Below are 27,987 nucleotides of genomic sequence, written 5' to 3' on the forward strand. Positions count from 1 at the left end.
AAAAACAAGCATGTATTAGTAATTAACTTTTGGTTGGTGCTTCATCCAAGGATAACTGTTGCTTATTATTTAGTTGCAATAAGTAATTTTGATATAAAAAGTATAGTCTGAGGTAATATCATTAGTATTACAAAATGTAGTACCAATAATTCCAGAAATAATCCACAATATGTGTGATAGTTCTATACTTCTCTATTCTTCTTCTATTGATACAATAGTGTTTGGTTATTCTGGCAAATATTGCTATACCATTGATGATATTGAATATAATAGTGGTTCAAACAGAAAAGTTAATGATGCCAGTACGATATTTCAAATGCCTACAAAATAACATTAATGATTTCACAATAAAGTATTATTACTTATGCAATAAAAACGCCCGTTTCTGTGATAGTAGATCGCATAATTACACCATGATGTGTTTGGTTATGGGCCATAATCATGCATTGATAATGGTTGTCCTTCAAACATGAAACTGATCGGTTGCTTCATAGTATTGTTTACGGAAAACACAAAGGGGGCACATTTTATACTGCAGGTAGTTGTAGGGATATAGATTATAGTTATTTTTTATTTTAATGTAATATTTTGTTTCTTTTCAGGAGCTCATCTCCAGTCAATTTCAAACAAGGTGAGTTTCCATATACCTCTGAAAACACAGCATAATGAAATAAGTTTGCATAATCTTCTAATAAGATGTTGTTAGCAAAGATATTTGAGGTTGCTTACTATTGTTTTATTTATTACAGAACCTATGGAAGTTCAAAAGACAGAAAACATACAACCAAAGGAGGAGTCAGAGGAAAAAATGAATGTTGACGAAGTTTCAGAAGTTAAGAAAGAAGATAATAAAGAGGATGTTAAAAAAGAAGTTAAAGAAGAACCTAATGTGAATAATGAGGATGCTAAAAACAAGGCGCTGAAGGATGAGGTAATTATTAAACTTATTAATATTGTTTTACTGGAGAGATAAAATACTTCCGTAGTTCCGTCGTCTACGGTCTATGTCATTGCGTAGGTTTTTACGATTTGGTGATAGCAAGGTTGAAGTTATAATTGTCACGAATATTGCCGTGCTGCATAGGTACTTCTTTTTCAACTACGATATAAGATGTTGTACTATGCTGAATTAAGTCGTTCCTCAAGGGTTTTCTTAACACAATCTAGCACGATCCAAATTCTAGCACACTCGAGGCTTATCTTATTTAGGGCCGCGCATGGGCGCAGTGCACGTCGACCCATTGGGATCTTTTGTGCTTCCCTATACCTTTATCCCCCCTCATCCGCAAAGATCCTATCCATATAGTGGATCAAGTGCTTGGGTGAGAAGGACCTATATTCTTCTGGTGTCGGATAAGCCGACCCCAGAAGACCCATTCTAGTACACTCGAGGCTTGTAAATTGATCCACACTACACGTTCGCTGACGCACTTTCACACGTAACGAATGTTCGCCGCAGGCTCGCGAGCTGTCCGAAGCGGAGGAGTGGCGGCAACTCAACGAGCGGCTACGGGAACGGGAACAGGAGCGCCGCGAGCGCGAACAACGCCAGGCCGAGGAGGAGAAGCGACGCGAGCAGGAGCTCAGCCAGGTAAATCATTATCATTTCAGCCACAGGCACAGGCAAAGGCGTAGCTACCAAGGCGGGGCAGTGCCCCAGGACCCTCAAGCTTAGGCCGTCGAGTTCTTACCAGAAAATCTCAATCGAACTGAACTTTTGAAACTTTTTCCCATTTTCGAAATAGGTATAATAGAGAGAAAGGAATTCGAAATTTGACGGATAGTGATATGTGCGATTTATAATTGAGGCCGTCAGCGCAAAAGTGGCCTAACCCACATTTTTCATATTCGTACTTATCTATTGCAATTTATTCAAAACCTAATAAATTTTGATGCCCAAGTGGCCTATCCCTAATTTCACCCTTAGTTAAGAGGTGGGGCGTTGTAAACATTGTTTTTGCCTACGAAGCAGTATAAAAGTGGCCTAACCAAGTTTAGGCTCCATACTAATATGTTAAGCTTAGGCCACTTTTGCGCTGACGGCCTCAATTATGAAGAGCATCAGGAGTAAGTAAGCTAGTGTCAATAAACTTGATAAAACCTAACCAGTTTAGATAGCACTGGGGCCCCATTTTTTATTTGCCCCAGGGCCCTTGGTACGCTGCCTAGTGGCTGCCACTGGCCACAGGACGTGACAGAACTGCTGAACATAATATGCCTCCCCAATGATTTTCTCCTGCGCCTTCCTGCTACCTTTATGAGGTTGTCAGTCCACTTTGTGGGTTGACGTTCCATGCTGCGTTTTCCAGTAAGGTAAGTGCCCCAATGAAAAACACTTTTATAAACTCCCGTATCATGAAATACCGGTATTTTAAAACAAATGGGAACACTAAATCATGAACTTTAGACATTTTACTGTCAAAATCGAGTTTTACATTTGAGTGTCGCCCATTTGCAAAACGGTGATTGCACTTCAAGCACACGCGGCGTTTTTTCGAAGATTTCTTATAACATTTCTTTAGACAGGTGAGTTGTTATTAATGTACTAAGATTTGGTAATACGAGTGTATTATTTATTTATCGTTATTACATTTTCTTAGGGCCGATTTTTCAATCGTCAGTTAACTTTTATCTGAAGAATAAACTTGTTATGTTGACACAATTCCCATACTGAAACTGTCAATGACGTGCCAAACTTATTCCTCAGTTAAAAGTTATCCATCGATTGAAACACCAGCCCTTAGCGAATAGAAACTAAATTTTAAATAAACAACTTGAAAAAATCGAACTGCCTAAGGCGGGACTCGAACCCGCCATAGGCAGTTTGATTTTTTCAAGTTGTTTATTTAAAATTTTGTTATTTATTTTCAATGTAAGATAAGTTTATTGTCAAGCTATTTATAACATAAATTGCTATATAAAGCTTTTGCGTTTGAAACACTATTTTACCCTACTTTTTTACTCTGTTCTTTTTTTTTTGTAACAGTTATGGCTCCTGAGAGAAAATAATCCCTGCGTCGGTTTGGACTGGCTATGGAGTACATGGAGGCCATGCAGAAAAGTACGGAATCTGATTCTGATTACCAACTTATACCCCTTATTAATAAAAGTTACACCCTAGTTGAACTCTGGTTTAAATTGTCACTTAGTATAGAAAAATCATTTTAATCCAGAGTTCATCCTAGGTGTAACTTTTTATTAATAAGGGGGATAGGTTTTATTAAAAACATTTATTAATATGTGAATTTTATTTTTCTTGGTCACTTAGTTCTTTATTGCATGAACCTGATTTCACTGCATCTTCCATCACACATTTAGAAGGCCCGAGCACCAGACTATCTACAGTAAGGCCCTGAATCATCATTGGACCCACTGACCAAGACTGGGCGTTCATAACTGGAAAAAAACGTCCTAGTTTTTGAGACAGATTCCTAATTTTACTATGAAAGATAAATGCTGTTTAATACCACCGGTATATCGAACATGACTGGTGCGCTTACCTTACGTGGCCTACACTACAGAATCTTGCTGCCCCATCGCCCGTCAGTTCTGCGTACTATGTGCCTGATACATAGAAGGAGAAAATATTTATACCCATAGGCAAACACCAACACGTCTTACGCGGTTTCCTAAGGAAGCGACGAGCGCGGCGTTACGCGACACGGCAAGTGCATCGTACACGTCATACCCACCCCGCTGTTAAGTCCTTTTCCATAAAACGCGCCATGCCAGCGCTGCGTGGATCCAGCGTTCAACAACCGTTCAGTATTGACATCGCGGTGAAAATAATTATTAAAAATAGCAATTCAGCCAAAGCCAAGTACTAAAAATAATTCGCTAAATAACTCGGCGAATCGTTGCTAACAACTGTTGTCATCCACAGGACCCGGTGCGCCTGCAGCGCCACAAGCGAAAGCAGGAGAAGAAGAACCGCTGGAGCAACTTCTACAAGTCCGTCGAGGTCATCAACGAGGTCTTGACGCCGCCTGTCGAGGTATACATACAGGGTGGAAACGATAAGTGATCTCACTCGATTATTTCTAAACAATACAAGATATCGAAAAACTGGTTACTGTTCCAGAAAGTGCTTCATGAGCTCTTTCAAACGATACCAATAAGTTACATAATAAACTGGATGTATCCGAAAATTCTATGTTTCCAGTTGTATATGACTCAGGAAAATATGTTCATTTGTTTTCAACAGTTCAAATTGATGTGGGATCTATTTAAACACTGTCTGGTTAAGAGTTAACTTAAAACCTTATCCTGTTATGGGTCAAAGACAATAGTGTAGTGTCAACAATTTTTCCGTTCAATTCAATTGATCCGGCTCGAAGGACCACTTTGGTGATTTACCAAGTTTCGTGTGTTTTATTGAACTTGCGTTAACGGCTCGAATATTTTATCGAATACCTTTAATAATTTACATTAATGTATTTTTTACAGACTGATGTTATAAAACCGAAGAAGGAAACTTCTACCGAAGTTAGGATTCCTGAACCGGAGTTGGACGACGATAAAATCACTTTATCTTGGTGTAAGTATTAAAAAAATACAAAATGTACTACGTAATAAATAGTATTCCTGCATTTGCTGTGTAAATTCCTACCCTATAAAGTTGTTTTGTCTTTGAAGCTGTTTTGCAAATCATCTAAAGTAAAAAAATTCTTTTATAAGCATAATATTAACTTATTAATTTTGCTGTAGTTACTTTTTGCGACATACGCTGCAGAATATAGATAGCGATCGGCGCTTTAGCCGCTTTTTAGAAGCTGAATGCAGCGACCGCACATTCCACACCGCACACTTAAAAAAAACGCGAGTCCCTTTTTGGAAGCTCGTCATAGCGTCTGAAAGTTTCACTCCGCCCGCACACATTGTAGCTTTTACGCAACCATTGCTGCTGTATCCTACAATAGTGTGCGTCAATCGCAACCCGAATTTGGCATTGTATGCCTTTAAGAGCAACTGCACCCCTTAACTTCGCTGTGTATATACTTACTGTGGCTTAGTCATCAAAATGACAACCGGGACGCAAAATGTCCACAAATAAATAATCGAAATATCCGAAATAGACAATATTATAGATGACCCACGCTGAACTGTCCCACCAAACTCAATGACAGGGGGGCGCTACCATCGTTCAACTATATGGTTTCCAACATGGCAAAAATCTGAACCAGCGATCCGGTATTGACGGTGGCGCCCCACTGTCAATGTCATCGACAGGACAGTCCAGTATTTTGGAACTATATGAGAAGTTGTCTTTTAGCGAAGTTGACATTTTAAGAAGTTGTAATGAGGGTTTTCGCGTATGAAAGATCCGCTAGATGGCGGGACGTTGATGTGGGGTCTGACTGCTGCGTGATTCGGTGGATTTTGACATATCTGTCAATGTCATGTCAAAAATAACCAATCGTGCAGCATTTGGACCTCGCGTCTACGTATTGCCATCTGGCGGATTTTTCAAACGCGAAAACCCTCATTTCGAGAAGTGGACATTTTGCATCCCGGTTATCATTTTGATGACTAAGCCCTTCTTCTTCTTTTTTGATGATGTTGGCAATACACGTCGAGGTCGACTTGATTTGTGCCATTTTCAAGTATATAAGTGATACGATTTAGAAAGATCAAGTAATGATATAATGAAGGATGATAGATGATACCCCTTCCCACCCTTTGAGTCTCAGTAAAGTGGTGGTGCTTTACTGAGACCTCCTATGGACAACTTGAGAGAACCAGAAGAATCACGATGCACTGTTTGCTTCACTTGCCCACACTCATGCACGTTCACGAACACTCAATGGTTAATAATCCACCATTATTACACATTAATAGTCGCCCAAACACGAATTTGAGGAAATAAAACAAAACCGCTAACATGACGCTTCAGATTCCCGCCAAGAAGTCGACTAAGCCCTTACTATGTCCATAAATACTTACTATGAGTACTCCACAGACGACAGCGACCTGAACCAGTATTTGGAGCTGCCGGGCCTAAACGCGGTGACGCCGCTGAGCGAAGGAGCCTTCGCCCACGCTTGGGCCGGCGCGCGCGCGTCTCACGGCGTCAGCACGGGACGCGTCTACTACGAGGTATGCTTATTTATTGGGCTATCAACATGAGGTACAGTAATAAACACAATAAAAAATGTTTTATGCTCAGGGTTCGAAAGGATAATTATCACGATAATTATCTTGATAATAACATATGGATAATTATCACTTGATAATAACAAAAAAATGCGCTCGTAAAAGTGAACTGTATTCGAAGTTTTCAAACTCGTGTGGACTGTGGTGGACGTTATTTAACATATATAGTTCTAAAACCTATTTATTTAGCTCCATAACAATCACTCGTTAAGTAGCGTCAAAATATTTATCTATTTTCCACAACGCTTTATGCGACTAGCGATGGATAACTTGACAACAATTAGTAACCAAAAACAAAGCAACATTCTCAATGTAACATCAGAATTTCTTATGAAACAATATGACAAATGTATCTTACACTGTTGATAATTATCACGAAGCGTAATTATCTTGATAATTTCGAACCCTGTTAATGCTAAAGATCTCAAGCTAACTGCTCCCATACAAACAATAATGATAACACAGGATGATAATTTGCTTGTAACATGCTATTTTATGCAATTGGGTAATTGAGAAAATTGCTAGACTTCTTTAAAAAAATCTCTTTAATCTAGCCCTGACAATCGTTAGTCAAAGTTGGCAGAAGGGAGGTCATAACTCAGAATATGATATACAAAACGTGCGGACTTGGTGAATTTTGTTTGACAACTCATAAAAATAATTTAAATTGACTGTGGTCTAAGTACCTAGTGTTAGGAATTAAAAAGCAGTCGAGTCACACGCCACTGATGATAGCGCTAGATATGATTTGTTTAAAAATTCACAAAAATGTTACTGAATTCCTGTATTGCATAACAATGCCTATGATTCACTTTTGAATTTTGGGCTGAAAGTGCAGGTAAATCAATATTTCGTATTTACTCTCATACGCCTATATGGTTTGTGAGATCGCAAGCGGAATAACACAGCATCTCTACTAACTTAATGAATATTATAACCATTTTTTCTAAAATATATTTAGCCCCCCTTAACCTATCAATTTTTTTTCACTGTAAACAATACATAAAATCCTATTTTATTTGCTATTATTATTGACTTTTTTGAGTTTTGACACCTCTAAATATGTTATTTGACTTGGTTGAGCTGCTTTTTGAGTTAAAGTAAAGTAAAAGTAAAAAATGTTTTATTTGACAAAAAGAGCGACATCACATTTACATAAATTACAAAAAGAAGAAACATTGTGCCCTGCTGTCAAATAGGGGCCCGCTCAGCATTAATCGGGGCATGCTGTGGGCATGCCTCGACACCGATTTTCTGCGGGTCCCTTGACGTTGCTGCGCCCTACCGTTAAGATTTAAGTAAACAGTCAAATAAATAGAATGAAAACGATTGTTACAGGTGCGTGTCGGTGATAAACTGCCAACAATAGCGGAGCCGGACAAAGACGCGCCCGGCTCGGGGCTCCGAGTGGGCTGGTCCACTGAAGACTCCTCGTTGCATCTTGGTAAGTCGACAATACACACTGTGGGGCTACTCCGAAAAACGTTATCCGAAATTTCGAATGTTGCCGTCCCTCTCACGCAAAGCGAGATGCCAGCATGAGCGACGGTGACAGACGGACCGTAAACAGCGTTTTGTAGTAGCCGTGCTGTTTATCTTGCTGCTCTTTGTTGGTGGAAATTATTGACTCTTTGTTGGTGGAAACAGATGTCTGTTTCCACCAACAAAGAGTCGAGCGAAATGAAAACGAGGTCAAAAAGAGTAAAAATGAGCTCACTCATCAAACCAATACTCCCGAATTCTTTCTTGGTGAATAATGGCAATCCTGTGGACATCACAGTTCTACTCCGATCATTTCACTTACATAATCAATATTACGTGAAATAAAATATTCCTGTGCTGATATCATAGCGCACGATTCACTGTTGAGTTGTGAGCCAAAAGTGCAGGTAGATCAATATTTCGTATTTACTCTCATACATCCTGTGGTTTGTGAGATCGCAAGCGGAATTACACGTTTAAAATTAGAATTATTTATTTGCTTCCTCCAATGAGAGCAAAGAAGTCTATGGTTTCAGCGCTCACCAGTTGGCGCCACTGTAGAGTAAGGTCACTGTCACTTGTTAGTGGCGAAGACAGTGGCGCCCACTGGTGAGCCCTGAAGCGGTAGGAGGACTCGCATCCTCTGGAGTTGCCTCGTTTTTGGAGCCCGCAGGGAGAATCCCACATAACCCACTAGCTGCCCCTGTGGCTGGTGGGTATACAAATCAATGTATTTTCCTGACGATAAAAAAAAGCAGCCGGCGGACTTTATTTAGGAGTAAGATGTAAGTGTAATGAGGGCTATTGTTTTTATACTTAACAGTTGGCACCCCTGGCGATTGACAGGACCTTACTCTACAGTGACGCCATCTTGATGAGTGCAAATGCGATAGTCCTCCTACCACTTTAGCGCTCACAAGTTGGCGCCACTGTCTTCGCTACTAGCAAGTGACAGGACCTTACTCTACAGTGGCGCTAACTGGTGAGCGCTAAAACGATAGCCCTCATTGTGTATCGTTTGCAGGCGCGGACGCTCAGAGCTGGGCGCTAGAAAGCAGCGGACGGCGCGTGTGCGGCGGCACCTTCGAGCCCTACGGCGCCGAGCTGGCTGAGAAAGACGTCGTCGGCGCTTACCTTGTAAGTTTACAACATAATATGTATCTGTAGGGCGAAGAGAAGGTATTTTATCCATAACGAGAAAGCTCTTGGCCTGTATCTCAGTTGTAAGTAGCGCGCGACGCGACCAGCTTTTACCATTTTATCGATTTTACGCGAAGCACTTACATTTGTCGTCTAAATTTATCGATAAGATTTTATAACGGCTGATGGAACGTGATATTAATGAGACGAAGGTGGAAGTTTTGACTCTGTGGTTTTATGGTGACGACCCCCTTTTATAGACCCAGAGGCCCCGGGTTCGATTCTATACCGTTTGGTTGTATAATGCGCTACACCTATGTTATTGAATTCCTGTATTGTATTACAAAGCCCGTGATTCACTGTTGAATTGTAAGCCGAAAATGCAGGTAGATAATTATTTCGTATTTACTCTTATACATCTGTACGGTTTGTGAGATCGCAAGCGAAATAACACTACAATGAAGACACTATTATTAACTAGTATTCGACTTTTATATGGCCAGAAAACATTGGCATTCATGGTTGAGTATCCCAAAGTAATCCCAAAACTTAATGCGCATTTTCTTTTTAGAAACAAAATCCCAGTTTTAGTGTCATTTTGAGGTTCTATGTTGTATCAGTGTTGGTAAGGCGAGCTGTGTCATCATCTCAGCCATTTCAGCCATATGACGTCCACTGCTGAACATGGGCCTCCCCCAATGATTTCCACAATGGCCGGTTGGTGGCGGCCTGCGTTCAGCGTCTTCCTGCTACCTTTACTATGTCGTCGGTCCAATTTGTGGGTGGCCGTCCCGCGCTGCGTTTTCTGTTACGCGGCCTCCACTCCAGAACCTTGCTGCCCCATCGGCCGAGCATCATCATTATCAACAGCCCTTTATAGTCCACTGCTGGACTAAGAGCCTCCTCCACTATAGTGGAGGGTTATGCCATAATCCCCACGCTTGGCAGGCGGGTTGGAGATCGCAGTTTAAAAGATTGATGTTTTTCAGAGAGCGCTGCTGCCCGTTCTCTGTTTGATGGGTAGTCTCTAAGTCGCCTCTTACGACACCCGCGAGAAGAGTAAGGGTTGTTGACAAATGTATTCTACTCTGCCGTCACCACACGGCCGTCATCTAATTCTAAATATCTATATTTCTTTCCCCACCAGGATCTGGAGTCGTCCCCATGCAAGATTTCCTTCGCCATCAACGGTGTGGACCAGGGTGTCGCTTACGAGTTTGAGAAGGAGGCGCTGGGAGACAAGCCTCTGTTCCCGCACGTGCTAACAAAGAACATCAGCTATAAGGTCAACTTCGGATATGACAAGTGAGTTGGATCAGTAAATAAGTCTAGGCGCAGACCACCTATTTTTATTTGGCCGATAGTTGGGTCGGGCTGTTAATCGGTATTGAGATGTATGAAAGTGTGCACACGCGACTAAAAGTCGGTGGTCTGCGTCTATGCTTAATGTGATGTCATAAATAATATTGATGTCACAGTAAAGTCTGTCTATCTGTCTTAGAGACTGAATTTAATCTTACGCTGAACTAAGCAATAATCTGAATTATCAAACAAGAGAAATGAAATTCATTACAACTATATTATTTGTTAATGAAAGTTCTTAATCTGAGGACGCGTTCGCAATAAACTAAAAAACAAAAGTTATGAAACTAGTGCCCGTTTTCGCCATTAATCCCTAATTTTTAAGTGACCCCTATAGTAACAAATAACACGAATTTATTTACATAGGGGTCACTTAAAAATTAGGGATTGATGGTGAACACGGGCATAAGTCTTACTCTTATCTTAATGTGTGTTCTAAGTCCATGTTTTATACTAACTAGCTGACCCGGCAAACTCTGTTCCGCCTTAAAGGCAATAAATTAGCAAATCTTTCCTTATTTGCCCACCGTTTACACCTACCCTGGATTACGACAAACATTTTAACGCCAAAATCAGCTCAATCGGCCCAGCCGTTCTCGAGTTTTAATCAGACTAACGAACATCAATTCATTTTTATTTATATAGATTTATAAGTGTAATTGTTTGTTGTTCAAAAAAACAAAAAACAAAAAAGCAGTCGCGACTATGAAGTTAGTCATAAATCATAATATAATATTTATTTTATTTCAGATACAACATGCTAACTAAGACTAAGACAGTCCGTAAAAGGCTGGAGATTCCTGTAGAAGAGGTCATAGAGCAGAAGAAAGCCATAGAGGCGGAATTGCAGAAGCAGAAAGAGGAAGCCGAGAGGAGAGAGAAGGAACGACTCGAGAGGGAGAAGAAGGAGCGAGAGGAGAGGCAGAGGAAGAGGAAAGAGGTAAATATATCTAACATACCTTATATAGCCTGACCAGGAACATAAAAACCCTGGCATAGAGGCAGAGCCGCAGAAGCAGAAAGAGGAAGCCGAGAGGAGAGAGAAGGAACGACTCGAGAGGGAGAAGAAGGAGCGAGAGGAGAGGAGAGGAAGAGGAAAGAGGTAAATATATCTAACATACCTTATATAGCCTGACCAGGAACATAAAAACCCTGGCATAGAGGCAGAGCCGCAGAAAGAAAGAGGAAGCCGAGAGGAGAGAGAAGGAACGACTCGAGAGGGAGAAGAAGGAGCGAGAGGAGAGGCAGAGGAAGAGGAAAGAGGTAAATATATCTAACATACCTTATATAGCCTGACCAGGAACATAAAAACCCTGGCATAGAGGCAGAGCCGCAGAAGCAGAAAGAGGAAGCAGAGAGGAGAGAGAAGGAACAACTCGAGAGGGAGAAGAGGGAGCGAGAGGAGAGGCAGAGGAAGAGGAAAGAGGTAAATAATTTACTTTTAGATTAATTATTAGTCGTCATCATAAACCTTACCACAAACCTCAATCTATACTAGTATTATAAATGCGAAAGTAACTCTGTCTGTCTGTCTCACTTTCACGCCTAAACCACTGGACCGATTTTGATGAAATTTGGTATACAAGGTTATTTTTTCTATATACGAAAGCCGAAACACGTGTCACGTATTTTAATCTTTAGAATTAGTATAAAAAAATAATTAAAATGATACCTTAAAAACTCACGAAGTTCCAAGTTTTATTTGTTGTCCCATTATCCGCACGCGAGTGTAGACATCGTACAGCGCGCGGCACTTTCGTTGTTGACAACGCAATGTTTGTTAAGCTTTGACAACATTTTCCATACGCGCAGAACATTTTAGTAAGGTGTCCGTAAATTATATTATGGATTTGTAAATATTATTTAGTCAAAATGTAACATGATATAAAAAATATTGCGATGGATTCTATTACTGATTCTGAACAAATAGTTTTAAGGTTTCGTATATACTAAAAATAATCTTGTAGCGATAGTTTGAGTCCCGGGAAAGGACATAGGATAGTTTTTATCCCGGTTTTTGAAACAGGGACGCGCGCGATAAAGTTTTTCTGTGACAGACAAAATTCCACGCGGGCGAAGCCGCGGGCGGAAAGCTAGTTTATTGTGAACCTTATTGTTTGTTAACATAAAGACAAAGACTTCAAAATTCAAGGCAGAAATTCCACAATTTATAATGGCCTGATAAATAACTAAAGCCCAAAGTTATTATGTCACGAGACTATTAGCATAATTTAATTTTTGTGTCCACAGGAGAGAGAAAGGCAAGACCGCGAAAGGAAAGACAGGGATAACAAGGAGAAGCGAGATAGAGGGGAGGAAGTAACTGAAGACGATAAGGACAAACCGGCGGACACCAATGAGCCGGCAGAGCCCAGCGAGCAACCTATGGAAGGCGTTGAAGACGAACAACCCAAGGTAATGTTTTGAGGTTTTACAGAGTGAAAGTTCAAAGCAGGCAGAAAACGCAGGAACGTTCGAAGCAGGAAAGTTCTCGAGTGGCGACCACGGGCTGGAAGACGTAGCATGGGCAGGCCTCCTACTAGGTGGACCGACGATCTGGTAAAGGTCGCGGGAAGAGCCTGGATGCGGGCAGCGCAGGACCGTTCATTGTGGAAAACCTTGGGGGAGGCCTTTGTCCAGCAGTGGACGTCATTTGGCTGAAACGAACGAACGAACGGAGTGAAATAGTATAAGATTTTAAACTTTCGCGTTCCATTTCAATTAAAATAGTAAGATACGGGTCTTAACGCGACGTTTATTAATGAGTTAAGACCCGTGTCTTACTATTTCAGAGTGAAATCGTGTTTTTCAGGTACTTTTCACGGTAGGTGTTAGGGTCCTAACGAATATTAGTAAAGCCCGGTCCGTGAGCACGTAGAATTTTGTCCAATGACCCTTAGCTACCCATCCTTATCGCTCGCGCGTAATTATATTGCTGTCGCGACTGTGCGACTGGCACCTGGAGTGAGTGTGCGAGCGCGATAGCAACATAATTACGCGCGAGCGATAAGGATGGGTAGCTTGGGGTCATTGGACAAAATTCTACGTGCTCACGGACCAGACTATAGAAGAAATAGAAATGGTGGACTGTATTACAATAAGTGCTGTATTTCTCGCCTCCTATTTTACAAATTATCAACAGGGTATTGGGTAACAGCTGTCAATGCTAAGAAAAATAATGAAACACGTCACCTTTGAGATAAAAATAAACTACAACGAACTGTCCCACCCAAGACATTAACAGGGGGGCGCCACCGTCAATACCGGATCGCTGATTCCGATTTTTGCCGTGTTAGAAAGAGTTAAACGATGGTAACGCCCCCGTATTAATGAATTTGGTAGGGCAGTTCAGTGTAGGTCATCTATTTATAGCAAACGTGTCCACGCCGAAAACAGCCGAATTTTTTAGGCAGTTGCCATAGCGATCGTCATTTTGCTTATTAGCGCTTAAAATTTCTATTTTCCGCCAAACGCCCATTGTCTGTTTGTCTGTGGAAAAGATTTATTACATTTTTAACAATCAGCACAAAACCGAGCTATCGTGTGCTTTTTTTATCCACAATAAGGAACTTAGCCTGTATCTCACCTGATGGTAAGTGATGATCAGGCCGAAGCACAGTGTTTTATTATGCCTTAGAAGCGGACATCCATGTTTTAATAATTCAATCGTTAGATATTACTATTATAGCCTGACCAGGAACATAAAAACCCTCGCCATGTTGCGGAAAACTAATGGTACTAATTTCTTTTAATGGCAACAGTAACTGAAAACTTCATTGACATGTCACCTTGCATGTCAGTCTATTGTTGTCAAAGTGTAAACAAACTTTATTTTAAATGTTTGCAATTGATTTTGTGAATTAAATTGCTAAAATATTTTTATAGTCGTGAAAGAAAAGTTGTTCACGATGTGTTAATGTATTTGTCGAAGAGAAATACCTACTAAGGGTTCGGACAATATTTTCATTGAATAATGTTTCCGACAAAGGTTGTCAAATTGACTGACATGTTTATCGTATAGTACAGTCCACTATGAAAATTAGCTGTAGTCTGTTTCAACTACCTATTTTAAAGTTTTTTGTCACTTTCTAAGTTTTGAATTTTATGGAATTGGGAAAGAAGTACCGAGTTTGAAGCGTTCATGAGCAGACATTGCAGTTGAATATTCAAGTTCTGAATTTGATTATTGATGAATAATAAAATAAATCCTACTAGCTCGATTGATGGTTTCATTTAATTTATTTAAACCAGGTTACCTTTAATAATATTTTTCGTTAATTTATGAAAATATCAAATTAGCCCGTAATCCTGAATCCTGATACATAAATTTAGCCTATTAATTTAACACATGTACGACTGTACTCAGTGTTGCACTATCAAATGCAATTGAAGCGCCTCTATTCCAGGGTTTTTATGTTCCTGGTCAGGCTATATGTATAAAATTGATGAAGGAACTAGTAGTTGTATTTGCTTAGTTTCGAAGAAATATTAGATTTTGTGGTTTTATAAAAAAAAAGTTTTAGAAGCATATTTTCTAAAAAAAATTACATGAAGTCAAAATTTTGTAATAACGAGCTTCACCCGGAATCCTCAACCATGGAGGAACCGGCTATCTTACCTCTAACTGCCGGAACACAACAATGCTGTTAACATTGTGTTTTGTCAACTATCGAACAATCTTTCAGTCTCATTCACTTCACAGGTTCCATTCCATAATGCGTAGATTTCACTTTCTCATGGTTTATTATTGACACAGGAGAACGGCGAGGGCGTCAAGCCAGAAACAAAGGCCGAGCCCGCGGCGCCCGAGGCCGCCAAAGACGAGCCCATGGACGCGGCGCCGGCCGACCTCACCGCGCAGATAGACAGCCTGGACAAGGAGCTCAGCGAAGAGCTCAAGAAGGAGCTCACTGGTCAGTATACTACCATCGGCAACAGTGTTAACTTTTCATTGTCTGTCATGTCGTCTCGTTCTATTGCAAAGAATCACCATTTGATGAGTGAGAGCGAGAGCAAAAACGGAAATGGATAGTTAACAGTCTGGCCGTGTGTACCTACGATAAAGGCTAATTTACACGTGTTATGTAGTTGAGTAGGTAACTAAATTGTTACTTAATTTTGAGTCTATGTCAAAACGTATTTAAGTTTGAAGCTCTTGTTAACTATGAAACTGCTTGTCAAAGTATCAAGTGACAAGCCCAGCCCACCAACTTACCCGGAAAATGTAGTACATAGTTAAATACTTAATACTTGTAAATCAGCCTTAAAACTCGCCCGGATGTCCACTATGGTCTTCCGACGCGTGCCTGAGCGTGGCAGGCACACGCCGCGTGCGCCCGTCCATAAATGCACGCCCGTGCCGTGCGCTAATGCTCATTTGGCTGGAGCTATAGCTAGGTCTACTGCACCGAACAATTTGGATCATACGGCTAAGTGCTACGCGCGTTCAGAGTGCGGTGGCTCGTCCTCTAATATTAATCCACCAGTCCACTCCAAAATTCACAGAAAAACGGTCGGAAAACTTGTTCTTAGTGAGAATCAGCTAATTATCGCAACAAAAATTTACCGAAAGTTCGAGAACAACCTTGGTAATGAAATGCGCTATAGTTTTCTGAATGTTATATCATTTGTATTTATGTAGTCTTTAATTTTTTCAGATGAAGAAATAAAGGAAGTGACCGAAGAGCAAATCCTCAAAGGGCAGGTCCTATTAGACAAAAGGATCAAGTTCGTCATTCGGTAAGTCTTAAACTGTTTTTAATTTTTTTATCATGTAGGTTTAGTAAGTCTCGTATGTATAAATTCAATTGATAAATAAGAGATAACAGATGTTTCTCCTGATGCCGCATTTACACATTCGTGGTTCCCATTCACATGAAGACTTGCTGAACATTTGTATACGAGTGTGTAGCGTTCTATACTGTTCACACATTTGCACAGCGCAAGAGGCGAATAGCGAGCGCACTGACTTTATATGCATGCTTTATTAGCTTCGCGACTTACAAAAATGTGTGTAAATGCGGTATAAAATTGTGTTGCAAATAATGAATGAAAGAAAAAGCGGCGAGCAAAAGGTTGTGGGTTCGATTCCCGACTTAGACAGTTCGGTTTTTTTCAAGTTATTTATAATTTAGAAAAGTCCAAAATTGTCAAAAATACATATCAGATCTTTCTGTAGATACCAAAACATGTATTGGTGTCTACTAGCCATTCTTCTTCTTGCTTTTGTCGTGTCGACAACAAACCTATACACTCCGCTGTAAGAGTGGCGTTAAATCTTCCTGCGTGCAGTTGTTTGGGCACGACATCATGTGCTTCGTTGACTGGGGAACACAAACACAATGAGGGCTATCGTTTTTATACTTAACAGTTGGCACCCCTGGCGATTGACAGGACCTTACTCTACAGTGGCGCCATCTTGATGAGTGCAAATACGATAGTCCTCCTACCACTTTAGCGCTCACCAGTTGGTGCCACTGTCTTCGCTACTAGCAAGTGACAGGACCTTACTCTACAGTGGCGCTAACTGGTGAGCGCTAAAACGATAGCCCTCTACTCGCATGTTTACTAGCCAATAAAATGAGCCTTTTGTTCACAGCCACACTGTTGAAGAGGAGTTGGACGGTCCAGTGGTGGAGCCGACGGAGGGTTTCGTGTTCGTCGCACACGCCGCGCTGCTGCCCGGCCCGCGCCGCCCAGCCACGCTCGCCGACTGCGAGGTAAGTGTTTACACATTAGCATCATCTCAGCCATAGGACGTCCACTGCTGAACATAGGCCTCCCCCAATGCTTTCCACGTTGCCCGGTGGGCAGCGGCCTGCGTCCAGCGCCTTCCTGCTACCTTTATGATGTCGTCGGTCCACCTTGCGGGTGGACGTCCCACACTGCGTTTTCCGGTACGCGGCCTCCATTCCAGAATCTTGCTGCCCCATCGGCCATCAGTTCTGCGTACTATATGCCCTGCCCATTGCCACTTCAGCTTGCTAATCCGTAGGGCTATGTCAGCGACTTTAGTTCGTTTACGGATCTCCTTATTTCTGATCTCGTAAAGAAACCGAGCATAGCCCTCTCCATAGCACGCTGTGCAATTTTGAGCTTCTGTATAAGGCCTACAGTGAGAGGCCACGTTTCCGAACCATAAGAGTCATCTCATCACTGGCAACACAGTGTTTACACACCTCAACTATACTATGCTTCGGCGCTTCGACGAAGTCTTCGAGAAAATTAACCGAATATCGAAGAGAATATCTACACACTCTTGCATTATGACGAATTGAGCCAACATTCTTTCAAGTAGTAGTTGCCTAATTACAATAAGTACAGTCACTTAATAAACATTTAAATTCCTATTGCCGCAGATATACTTCACGAAATTGATCGAACAGAAATGCGCATGGAAGTATGGCGTCGCACCACAAAACGAACTGAATTGCGTGTTTACACTATCTGATTGGAATTTGCCCATAGTATAACTGCGCTATAAAGAAGAATTTCTTGACGTGAACTGAAGTTCCAAGTAGTGTAGTTAGGCGTTTTGTGTTCACAATTTGGACCACTTCAAGCCCAAAACCGATAACTTTCGGAAGTCGGGCGAGGCACGGCGAATCGAACTGAAGTGTGTTTACACGCACTGGCCACATGCCGCATTTTTACTCACGCAATATTGAGCTACTAGAGGTTTACACATTCTGTCCACATTTCGTTTCGCCTATGAAAAAAGTGATCATTTCGCGAATAGTGTAAAGCATAACATATTCTCTCTCGCTTGCAAATAGTGTAAGGGCCCTTCATGGCGACAGCATCGCTACTAACGCGCGTTAGTCGCATTTGCAACGCGCTACAGAAGTGCATCGCTACAAAAAATTGCCGTGGGCGAGGGCCCTTACGTTGGCATATCATTTATCACTTGCCTTCACCAGGTGATCCTGATGGTGGGAATGCCGGGCGCGGGCAAGACGTACTGGGTGACCGCACACGCGGCCGCCAACCCGCAGAAACGGTACAACGTGCTGTCCACCGGCGCCTTGTTCGAACGCATGCAGGTACGTACACGAACACCACAAACTACACGTGTACACGTTGTTGTAATGTTGGTACTTCGATCGTGTTTTGATGAATCGCAGAAGGAAAAAGTAATCTCTACTATTGTTTCACAAACTTGACTTTCACTGGTTGGGTTTTCATTGCCGGTGAAGCTGTAGATCCTGGCTACACAGGAGTTGCAGCGGTGGGAACGAGAGGTGGGAATAGTCTCGTACAATTGTTTCAATCTTATTTGAACGACAAGTCTTTTTGAGCTGATGTCCGCATCGGTCAGCAGATTCGGCGAACGCTAGTTCGATCTCTATTAGATGCTGCACTAATATGATGAATACTCCTAACACATGCCAGTGAGAAGGAGTTAAAAATACCTTTTGTCATCTGTCTCCCGCTTTACCATGCCCATAGAGAGAAGTCGATACTATAAATCTACTGCTTGCAATTCATTGGACGCCAAACTGTAGATTCCGATTGTATAAAAGTTGCAATGATAGTTTCCCACCAATGTTATACATTTTAGCTTTTTAACGATACATTTTGACACGATTGAAATACTCAATAATACGACAAAGAACACCATTACACATATCAACATGAACAATATTTCATTTTATGTTACGTTTTTTCAGTTCATTATTTAGTTTGTAATTTAATAAATTACAATTCAACTTTGAAATGATGCAATGTTAACAAAGGGAACTAAAATAGGTGAATATGAACTCTTTCTTAGATTTGTCGAGATTTCGACCAATAATAGTGACAATTATTATGTCTCTACGTCTGCCAGCTTTGTATATTTGTCTACACTGTTATATTTCTACTTATATACCACGTATTAGTATGTACTATCTGTATACTTCTACATAAACTAGGGGTTGGTAAGCTAAATGCAAGTGTGGAACTCAAGAAAATGCCAAATCTACGTCTATGGATTTTGTACTGGATGATTTATGGAAGGAAATACAGGAACAAGTATATAAACCCATGGAATTAAAGTTGGATAAAGGTCACACCATGAACTACTACGAAACAAGCACCATCATAAGGAGTCCTTATCGTCGAGTGAGTATTATAAGTTAGATTTTATACTTATTTATAAGTTAGATTTTAAGTTGAACACATTGCACTGAACTGACTGATAAAAACGTGTATAGATTTCCGTATTAAATTATTATGTATCCACAACAGCCATAAAATCTTCAAGGGTATGTCATCTCACTTCATCGCACATACATAATTACGTCACGTCTTCAAATTATGTATTTATATCTTCTACAAAGAGCTCACAATATTTCCAAATGGAGCTGCGGACTGAAATTGAGTAATGTTAATTGAAAAGTTCATGTACGCCTAAATGCATGGAGCGAATACTAATGTTATTTTATTGAAATACAGCTATGTGGTAAGTAAACAATGATATGAGAACGATGCTTGCCTGGAGATGAAAGTTATCTTATAAGTCAGATTCCTAACGTCGCATCATTTCAAAGTCAATAATTTTTGTATTTTTTGTTTACATACACACAACTACAAAACACCACACTACACACAAAAACTAATAGAACTTTTCTTTCAGCATTGAGGTTTGACTGCAAATAACAAATGAAACGAAACACGCTCCAACTGTAAAACTGAATACTAATTCGTCTGTATTTTCAACAGGATGCAAATATGAGCTACAATTGTTAAAAAAACCATTCTAAAAAATAAAGAAAAGCACACAAGTGTGACCTGTAGCGGTCGTTGTAATTATTGTGATACCAGTGGCCGCAGTGAAGAGGAGCACCCGGCCTCGGCCTCATCGACCCTGGTATCGAGTTTGTTGTAGGCTAAGTAACGCGCCTGCCGCGAGCTGTCACTGTATGAGTGTTGTGTGTAGGTGGACTGTAAACCCTTCCGCGCAAGCTACGAAGGCCGCTGGGACGCGATGGTCTCCAAGTGCGCTAAATGCGTGCTAAAGTTGTTGGAAATCGCCAAGGGACGCAGGAGAAATTATATCCTCGATCAGGTGAGAGAACACACGAAACGCCACATGAAATCACATACCTTTTTTCGGCAGACACTTACTCAGGAACAATCGAGATTCGCATTTCAGCGATTAAATGACGCACATTGATATGACGTAACGTTTGAGCTTGCGAACACTACAGCCTCGTATGCGCGGCCGCCACCAGGTACGTCGTGCAGTGCGAGCTGTAAGGCTCCGAATAAAGCCTGCGGGATCTCTATTGAGCTTGTTCTAGGTGGAAGCCAGAGCGAGCGAGGCCACTGTATAACGAGAAAATGTTTTGCTTCACATCTCATTCGGGTCGTCGAATCGCGGTTTCGATATCGCGGGGGTAAATCAGACGAACGTATACCCGTCGGCGCAGCGTCGGAAGCTTCGGGAGTTCGATGGCCGACGGCGCGTGGCCGTGGTGGTGGTGCCGGACGAAGCCTCGCACGCCGCCCGCCGCGCGCGCAAAGACCAGGCCGACGGCAAGGAGGTGCCCGACGGCGCCGTCTTGGACATGAAAGGTTCGTACGCCGCCCGACACTCGTCCACCGCCCAGGCTCAACCACACCCCGTTAAGACGCTCTCTCACCTTTATCCTTTTGTGCAGCGAACTTCGCGCTGCCGGAGGTCTCGTCGTGGCTAGACGAGGTCATCTACCCCGAGCTGGGTCCTGAAGAGGCCAAGACGGTGGTGGAGGCTCTCCACAAGGAGGCCCGAGCGGCGGGAGTGCACCGCGAGCGCGAGAAGCGTGACCGCAGCCCGGGCCGCGACCAGCCGCCCAACAAGCGCTCGCGCGACGATAGAAGACACCGCGATGATAGGAGGCCGCCGAGAGACCACTCCTCCAGGGATAGAGGTAAGAGTTATTGTATTTAATTGACACTAAACTTTTATTTTTTTGTGCTGTTCTTCTCCTCGTTGATATTACAGAGACAGTTTCTGACCGAGTTGTTTTTATTTTATACATCATAAATGTGCCAGTATGCACAATGCACATAATATAACCAATCATTTATCATTCTTTGCATATCCTGATCACGTTCGCAATGTCAGCATCTTATTATATTATTTTTTTATTTTATTCAAATCTAACAATATTCTATACATATAACAAAATGTGGGGTAGATCTACATTATTTCAGCCACTACGTATTAATACGTCCACTGCTGAACGAAGGCCTTCGGAAGGCAGTAAGAGAAAGCCGCCTTCCCTGATGATTTCTACAATGAACGGTCTCCCGTTGCCCTACATATTATATTCTTCATCTAACTTCTGAATCAGTTGTGGCTTCTTTTTGTAGAGATTTTGAGTTTGTTTATCAAATATGGCGGCGCTTGTAAAAATGAACATTGCAGGTGTTAAATCGCTCCCAGCAGTCAGGGGATTCGTCTTTTCGACTCGAAAGTCCTGAGTTCGATCCTCAGGAGATCTGTTACAAAATCGAAGTAAACTCATGATCGCTTCTATGGTCTAGTGCTAAGACCACCTGCTTCAGACGCAGAGGTCCCGGGTTTGATTCCCAGTGGGGGCAGATTTTTCTGTTCGGTTTGGTCGGTGGTAGGGCTTGTTCTAAGTCTGCCTGGCTAGCTACCACCATCTTACCTAGGTCTGTCGCCATAACAACAATGTTAACAGCATTGTTATGTTCCGGCAGTTAGAGGTAAGATAGCCAATTCCTCCGTTGAGGATTCCGGGTAAAGCTCGATTCCACCTTCAGCCTGATCGTCCCTTACCATCAGGTGAGATACAGGCCAAGAGTTTCCTCGTTGTGGATAAAAAAAAACTTCGATATAATAGCATTACTCGCAGAGAGACGCGGACGAAGTCATGATTTCCAATTGACTTCGATGTACTTTATGTAGTTGTAAGACTCAACTTCCTGTATCTATGTTTGATGGATCGAAGGCAATAAATAAATAAAAAAATCAACAGAAGATCGCTGGGGTGGTGGTGGCGGCGGCGGTCGCTGGGGCCCGGCAGGCGGCGGCGGTCGCGGCGGGCGCTGGGGCTCGCGCGACCGCAGCGGCCCGCCCGCGCCCGCGCCCGCGCGCTTCGACCGCGGCTGGGGCGCGCCGGCCCGCGGCAACGACTTCGCACGCGACCGCGACGACTTCCGCGGCGGGAGAGGAGGACCAGGCGGCCCTGGAGGACGCGGGGGCCCGGGCAACCGCGGTGGCCCCCGCGGCGATCGGGGCCCCGGCGGCCCCCCCGGCGGCGACCGCTTCGGCCGCCCCGACAGGAACCAGGGACGACCGGGCGGACCCGGCATGGATAAGAGACCGAATGCGCCAGGTTAGTTTCTGCAAACTAAATTCGCTGCGACTGAATGAAGTGAATGAAGCGTACGCGAACTTCATCTAATAAATCGTTAGCATATCTAGATAAGCCACGATATGATCTCATTAGAGTATCTCATTGGTTTTAGAAGAAATGTTTGTCATCTATAGTTCGGTCGCCGAGCACGTAGAATTTCGTCCAATGAACCCAAATTATCCTTATCGCTCGCGCGTAATTATATTGCTGTCGCGACTGTGCGACGGACAGCAGCAGTGAGTGTGCGAGCGCGACAACAATATAATTACGGTTGGGGTCATTGGACGAAATTCTACGTGCTCGGCGACCGGACTTTAAAACCGATACCACAATATTGTATCGTTGCGCCCATCCTTATCTAGCTGATGATATTGCAGAGTATTACCTGTATCAATAATAAAAAATAAATTTACTTGTGTCAGGAGGTGGTGGCGGCGGTTGGCAACGCGGAAACCAAGGCCCCGGCCGCGGCCCGCCGCGCCCCAATCAACAGATGGCGCTGCGCCCCAACCAGCCCAACCAAAAGGTAAATACGCTATACATATAAATAAAAAAATATCATTGGACATTAAGAATAGGCGCACACCGTTGATTTTTCGTCGGCCGATAGTTTAGTCGGGCAGTTGATCAGTATGGGCATGTATGGGAGTGCGCACACTGCGCCGATTCGATTTGGCCGATTCTTCATACAAATTAAAATCGGGCACAAATATCGGCCAACTAAAAATCAACGGTGTGCGCCTACTCTAAACACTACGCTTCTAGTCCCAAACTAAGCAAAGCTTGTAATATGGGTACTAGACAACGGATATAAACATACTTAAATACTTCTTTTTTGTAAATACATGCATATTATACATAGAAAACACCCAGGCCAATACAAACAAATGTTTGTACTGTACGGGAATCGAACCCGCAACCTCTGGAATAGTAGTCCGTTTCGAACCACTACACCAAACGGCCGACAAATCATCATCACGGCCGAATATATCAAAGATTTTTGTGCAATGAGGTGTATATTTTTTTTAACCAGAACAGATCAGATAATACTTTATTATTGTCTCGTTTTAACATGCTTTACAAACATAGAAATATGAAAAAATATACTAAAAACATAAGAGGAAGAGGCTCAGCATAAGCGAGGTCAGGTATACCCTACCCCGCGCTGATTTTCAGCCTCTTTCCTCCTTTTCCCTTAGTTGGAGGGTGGGAAACAACCAGTAAAAAGGGAACAGGGAAAGTCCTCACCACGTCTAAAGCCCGGTCCGTGAGCACGTAGAATTTTGTCCAATGACCCCTAGCTACCCATCCTTATCGCTCGCGCATAATTATATTGCTGTCGCGACTGTGCGACTGGCACCCGCAGTGAGTGTACGAGCGCGATAGCAACATAATTACGCGCGAGCGATAAGGATGGGTAGCTTTGGGGTCATTGGACAAAATCCTACGCGCTCACGGACCAGACTTTAATCTGATGGAATTTGATGATCAGGCTCAAGGTGGAAGCGAGCTTCACTCGGATATCTCAACTACAAAGGAACAGGCTATCTTATACCTCCCAACTGTTGAAACAACAATGCTGTTAACCTTACAGTTATGATCACACCATTTTAGTCCATTATTTGCGCATCAAAACAAATCACTTCTAAACGCTTTCACTGTATTTACAAGTGGCTATTTACATACTTGCAATACCATTCAAAAAAACCCTGTCAAATACAAATGCACAATGTTTTAACGTTACATTGAGGATTCCGTGGAGGGTAGTTGAACGGGAAGCATGGTCGATCTGTTTTAATGGTTTCAATTTATTATTTAATGGACTTTAGTGTACAAATTTGGTGTTATTTTGTGTTCTAAAGTGCAGTGAACTGATAAATTATAAAAAACATTGAAATACTTCGAATTTGAGCGCGCATCGAGTGTCGAGTGGGTTGTCGTATGAACAACCCGCTTTGGACCCGGTGGCGTCTTGAAACCTGCTTACGGGCATACTTAACTCCACGGAATCCATGAAAAATCAATAGAACTGAAACACCCACGTTCTATTGATAACTATGTCAATTTTCACTCGACATTGGCAGAAATAAACCACACAGAAAGGTTTGGTTGCCATTAAAAAAAAAAAACCTTACATTGATGGTAATTTGTAATATTCGTAGGATGGGCAGGGTCAAGGCCAGAACCCCAACCAGCAGAATCCACAGTGGAACCAGTGGCAGAACCAGTGGGGCAACTGGAACAATTGGAACCAGAACCAAGGTACGAGTTTTGACAGTCAATGTGGTCTATTAGAAAGATTTTGTCCGCGAATTTGTCCATTTGGTTCTGTTGCCTTAAAACGTGAAAACTTTAGGCAGGTACAGTCAGCATCAAATAGTTCGTGACACCCAAAGTAGCAAAAATGTTCGCAACACGTCTTTGTTACAATTGGAATCGCAGAATTGCTAAAATCAAGTGGCAGTGGGCGGGGCACATAGCTCGTAGAGACGATGGCCGTTGGGGCAGGAAAGTTCTCGAGTGGCGACCACGGGCTGGAAGACGTAGCGTGGGCAGGCCTCCTACTAGGTGGACCGACGATCTGGTAAAGGTCGCGGGAAGAGTCAAAGCGACATAAGAAAAAATCACTTATGTCGCTTTTAGTAATGGTTGGATGATCATTTCGCCGATATTTTAATCAACGTACTTTAACTGTGACGACTTTTAGGGGAATCATCATAAATGCTTGCGAGGAGTGATATCACCACAAAACAGTCCAACGGTCGACTAGGCTTCCCCGATTTTTAATTGCCGACACCGTTGGACTATTATCTTTATTTTAACTGTTAATCTCTCGTGGTGAGCTAAATATGCTTGTTAACACAAGTATATCTAGCTCGTACGTAACCGTACGAGTGGGTTCACCAAAATAGACCTGTGGCGGCCCTCGGCCCCGCGTTCTGCGGATCTCGATTCGGCCTCGTTGACACTATTGGGTTATTGTCGCTTCAACAATGACTGTATTTTCCAGCTGGCGCATGGAATTGGGGCAACTGGGGCGGTTGGAACCAGAACGCAAACGCGGCCAACAACACAGGAGGCGCTGCCGGCGCCGGCGCCAAGCAGGCGCAGTGGGCCGGCTACACGCCGCAGCAGTGGTACCAGTGGCAGCAGTGGCAGCAGCAGCAGGGCTGGCAGGGGGTCAGTGTCACGTGTACATAGTGTATACAACGCGGCGCCAAGCAGGCGCAGTGGGCCGGCTACACGCCGCAGCAGTGGTACCAGTGGCAGCAGTGGCAGCAGCAGCAGGGCTGGCAGGGGGTCAGTGTCACGTGTACATAGTGTATACAACGCGGCGCCAAGCAGGCGCAGTGGGCCGGCTACACGCCGCAGCAGTGGTACCAGTGGCAGCAGTGGCAGCAGCAGCAGGGCTGGCAGGGGGTCAGTGTCACGTGTACATAGTGTATACAACGCGGCGCCAAGCAGGCGCAGTGGGCCGGCTACACGCCGCAGCAGTGGTACCAGTGGCAGCAGTGGCAGCAGCAGCAGGGCTGGCAGGGGGTCAGTGTCACGTGTACATAGTGTATACAACGCGGCGCCAAGCAGGCGCAGTGGGCCGGCTACACGCCGCAGCAGTGGTACCAGTGGCAGCAGTGGCAGCAGCAGCAGGGCTGGCAGGGGGTCAGTGTCACGTGTACATAGTGTATACAACGCGGCGCCAAGCAGGCGCAGTGGGCCGGCTACACGCCGCAGCAGTGGTACCAGTGGCAGCAGTGGCAGCAGCAGCAGGGCTGGCAGGGGGTCAGTGTCACGTGTACATAGTGTATACAACGCGGCGCCAAGCAGGCGCAGTGGGCCGGCTACACGCCGCAGCAGTGGTACCAGTGGCAGCAGTGGCAGCAGCAGCAGGGCTGGCAGGGGGTCAGTGTCACGTGTACATAGTGTATACAACGCGGCGCCAAGCAGGCGCAGTGGGCCGGCTACACGCCGCAGCAGTGGTACCAGTGGCAGCAGTGGCAGCAGCAGCAGGGCTGGCAGGGGGTCAGTGTCACGTGTACATAGTGTATACAACGCGGCGCCAAGCAGGCGCAGTGGGCCGGCTACACGCCGCAGCAGTGGTACCAGTGGCAGCAGTGGCAGCAGCAGCAGGGCTGGCAGGGGGTCAGTGTCACGTGTACATAGTGTATACAACGCGGCGCCAAGCAGGCGCAGTGGGCCGGCTACACGCCGCAGCAGTGGTACCAGTGGCAGCAGTGGCAGCAGCAGCAGGGCTGGCAGGGGGTCAGTGGCACGTGTACATAGTGTATACAACGCGGCGCCAAGCAGGCGCAGTGGGCCGGCTACACGCCGCAGCAGTGGTACCAGTGGCAGCAGTGGCAGCAGCAGCAGGGCTGGCAGGGGGTCAGTGGCACGTGTACATAGTGTATACAACGCGGCGCCAAGCAGGCGCAGTGGGCCGGCTACACGCCGCAGCAGTGGTACCAGTGGCAGCAGTGGCAGCAGCAGCAGGGCTGGCAGGGGGTCAGTGTCACGTGTACATAGTGTATACAACGCGGCGCCAAGCAGGCGCAGTGGGCCGGCTACACGCCGCAGCAGTGGTACCAGTGGCAGCAGTGGCAGCAGCAGCAGGGCTGGCAGGGGGTCAGTGTCACGTGTACATAGTGTATACAACGCGGCGCCAAGCAGGCGCAGTGGGCCGGCTACACGCCGCAGCAGTGGTACCAGTGGCAGCAGTGGCAGCAGCAGCAGGGCTGGCAGGGGGTCAGTGTCACGTGTACATAGTGTATACAACGCGGCGCCAAGCAGGCGCAGTGGGCCGGCTACACGCCGCAGCAGTGGTACCAGTGGCAGCAGTGGCAGCAGCAGCAGGGCTGGCAGGGGGTCAGTGGCACGTGTACTAGATGTAGTACAAGAGTACTAAGTGTAGAACATGAGTGCTATATGTGGGTCATGAGTCCTATATGTAGTACATGAGTAGAAAAGTAGTACTAAATGTAGAATATGAGTACTATACGTAGAACATGAGTACTATATGTAGGACATGAGTACTACTATCGAGATAGACTTGGCCTTCACTGGCCAGCAAAGAATGAATTGGTACAGGCAAACAACTTATGCATAAATACAGAGCATTATAGAATAACCCCCACTCTGCGTGAATGTTATAAAGGCTACTAAACGAAAAATATGATAACGTCAGGGACATTACAGGTGTTAGCCATTTCCTCCATTTTCCTCTGGTACTAGAGGTAGAGACGATGGCCGTTGGGGCGGAAAAGTTCTCGAGTGGCGACCACGACGGAAGACGTAGTGTGGGCAAGCCTCCTACTAGGTGGACCGACGATCTGGTGAAGGTCCGAGTGGTGCAGGACCGGTCTTTGTGGAAATCCTTGGGGGAGGCCTTTGTCCAGCAGCAGACGTCTTTCGGCTGAAACGAACCAACAGGTCTTGCTGAGTGAAGACTAAATTACCTGTAGCCTTATTCACGTAACAAAACTTCAACGACAACAAAACAATGAGT

The 27,987-nt window shown here is 43.9% G+C and overlaps 1 protein-coding gene across 1 annotated transcript in view; it reads left to right on the forward strand.

Annotated features, from left to right (window-relative positions):
* LOC135084424 (heterogeneous nuclear ribonucleoprotein U-like protein 2) overlaps positions 1-25,771 on the forward strand; it is a 32,270-nt gene extending 6,499 nt beyond the window's left edge. The window contains exons 5-29 of the mRNA XM_063979210.1: positions 603-631; positions 750-931; positions 1,460-1,591; positions 3,884-3,994; positions 4,447-4,537; positions 5,960-6,096; positions 7,492-7,597; positions 8,660-8,772; positions 9,923-10,080; positions 10,888-11,077; positions 11,163-11,239; positions 11,277-11,292; positions 11,429-11,563; positions 12,388-12,552; positions 14,894-15,050; positions 15,795-15,876; positions 16,736-16,856; positions 18,057-18,179; positions 20,057-20,185; positions 20,526-20,694; positions 20,781-21,029; positions 22,107-22,466; positions 22,910-23,013; positions 24,650-24,749; positions 25,498-25,771. Of these exons, the coding sequence (XP_063835280.1) occupies positions 603-631; positions 750-931; positions 1,460-1,591; positions 3,884-3,994; positions 4,447-4,537; positions 5,960-6,096; positions 7,492-7,597; positions 8,660-8,772; positions 9,923-10,080; positions 10,888-11,077; positions 11,163-11,239; positions 11,277-11,292; positions 11,429-11,563; positions 12,388-12,552; positions 14,894-15,050; positions 15,795-15,876; positions 16,736-16,856; positions 18,057-18,179; positions 20,057-20,185; positions 20,526-20,694; positions 20,781-21,029; positions 22,107-22,466; positions 22,910-23,013; positions 24,650-24,749; positions 25,498-25,688 (3,427 nt within the window). The 3' untranslated portion in view covers positions 25,689-25,771. The remainder of the gene's footprint in view (positions 1-602; positions 632-749; positions 932-1,459; positions 1,592-3,883; positions 3,995-4,446; positions 4,538-5,959; positions 6,097-7,491; positions 7,598-8,659; positions 8,773-9,922; positions 10,081-10,887; positions 11,078-11,162; positions 11,240-11,276; positions 11,293-11,428; positions 11,564-12,387; positions 12,553-14,893; positions 15,051-15,794; positions 15,877-16,735; positions 16,857-18,056; positions 18,180-20,056; positions 20,186-20,525; positions 20,695-20,780; positions 21,030-22,106; positions 22,467-22,909; positions 23,014-24,649; positions 24,750-25,497) is intronic.
* Positions 25,772-27,987: the final 2,216 nt, after the last annotated feature.

This window comes from Ostrinia nubilalis, chromosome 26 (assembly GCF_963855985.1).
Source record: "Ostrinia nubilalis chromosome 26, ilOstNubi1.1, whole genome shotgun sequence".
In the NCBI taxonomy this organism is placed as follows: Eukaryota; Metazoa; Arthropoda; class Insecta; order Lepidoptera; family Crambidae; genus Ostrinia; species Ostrinia nubilalis.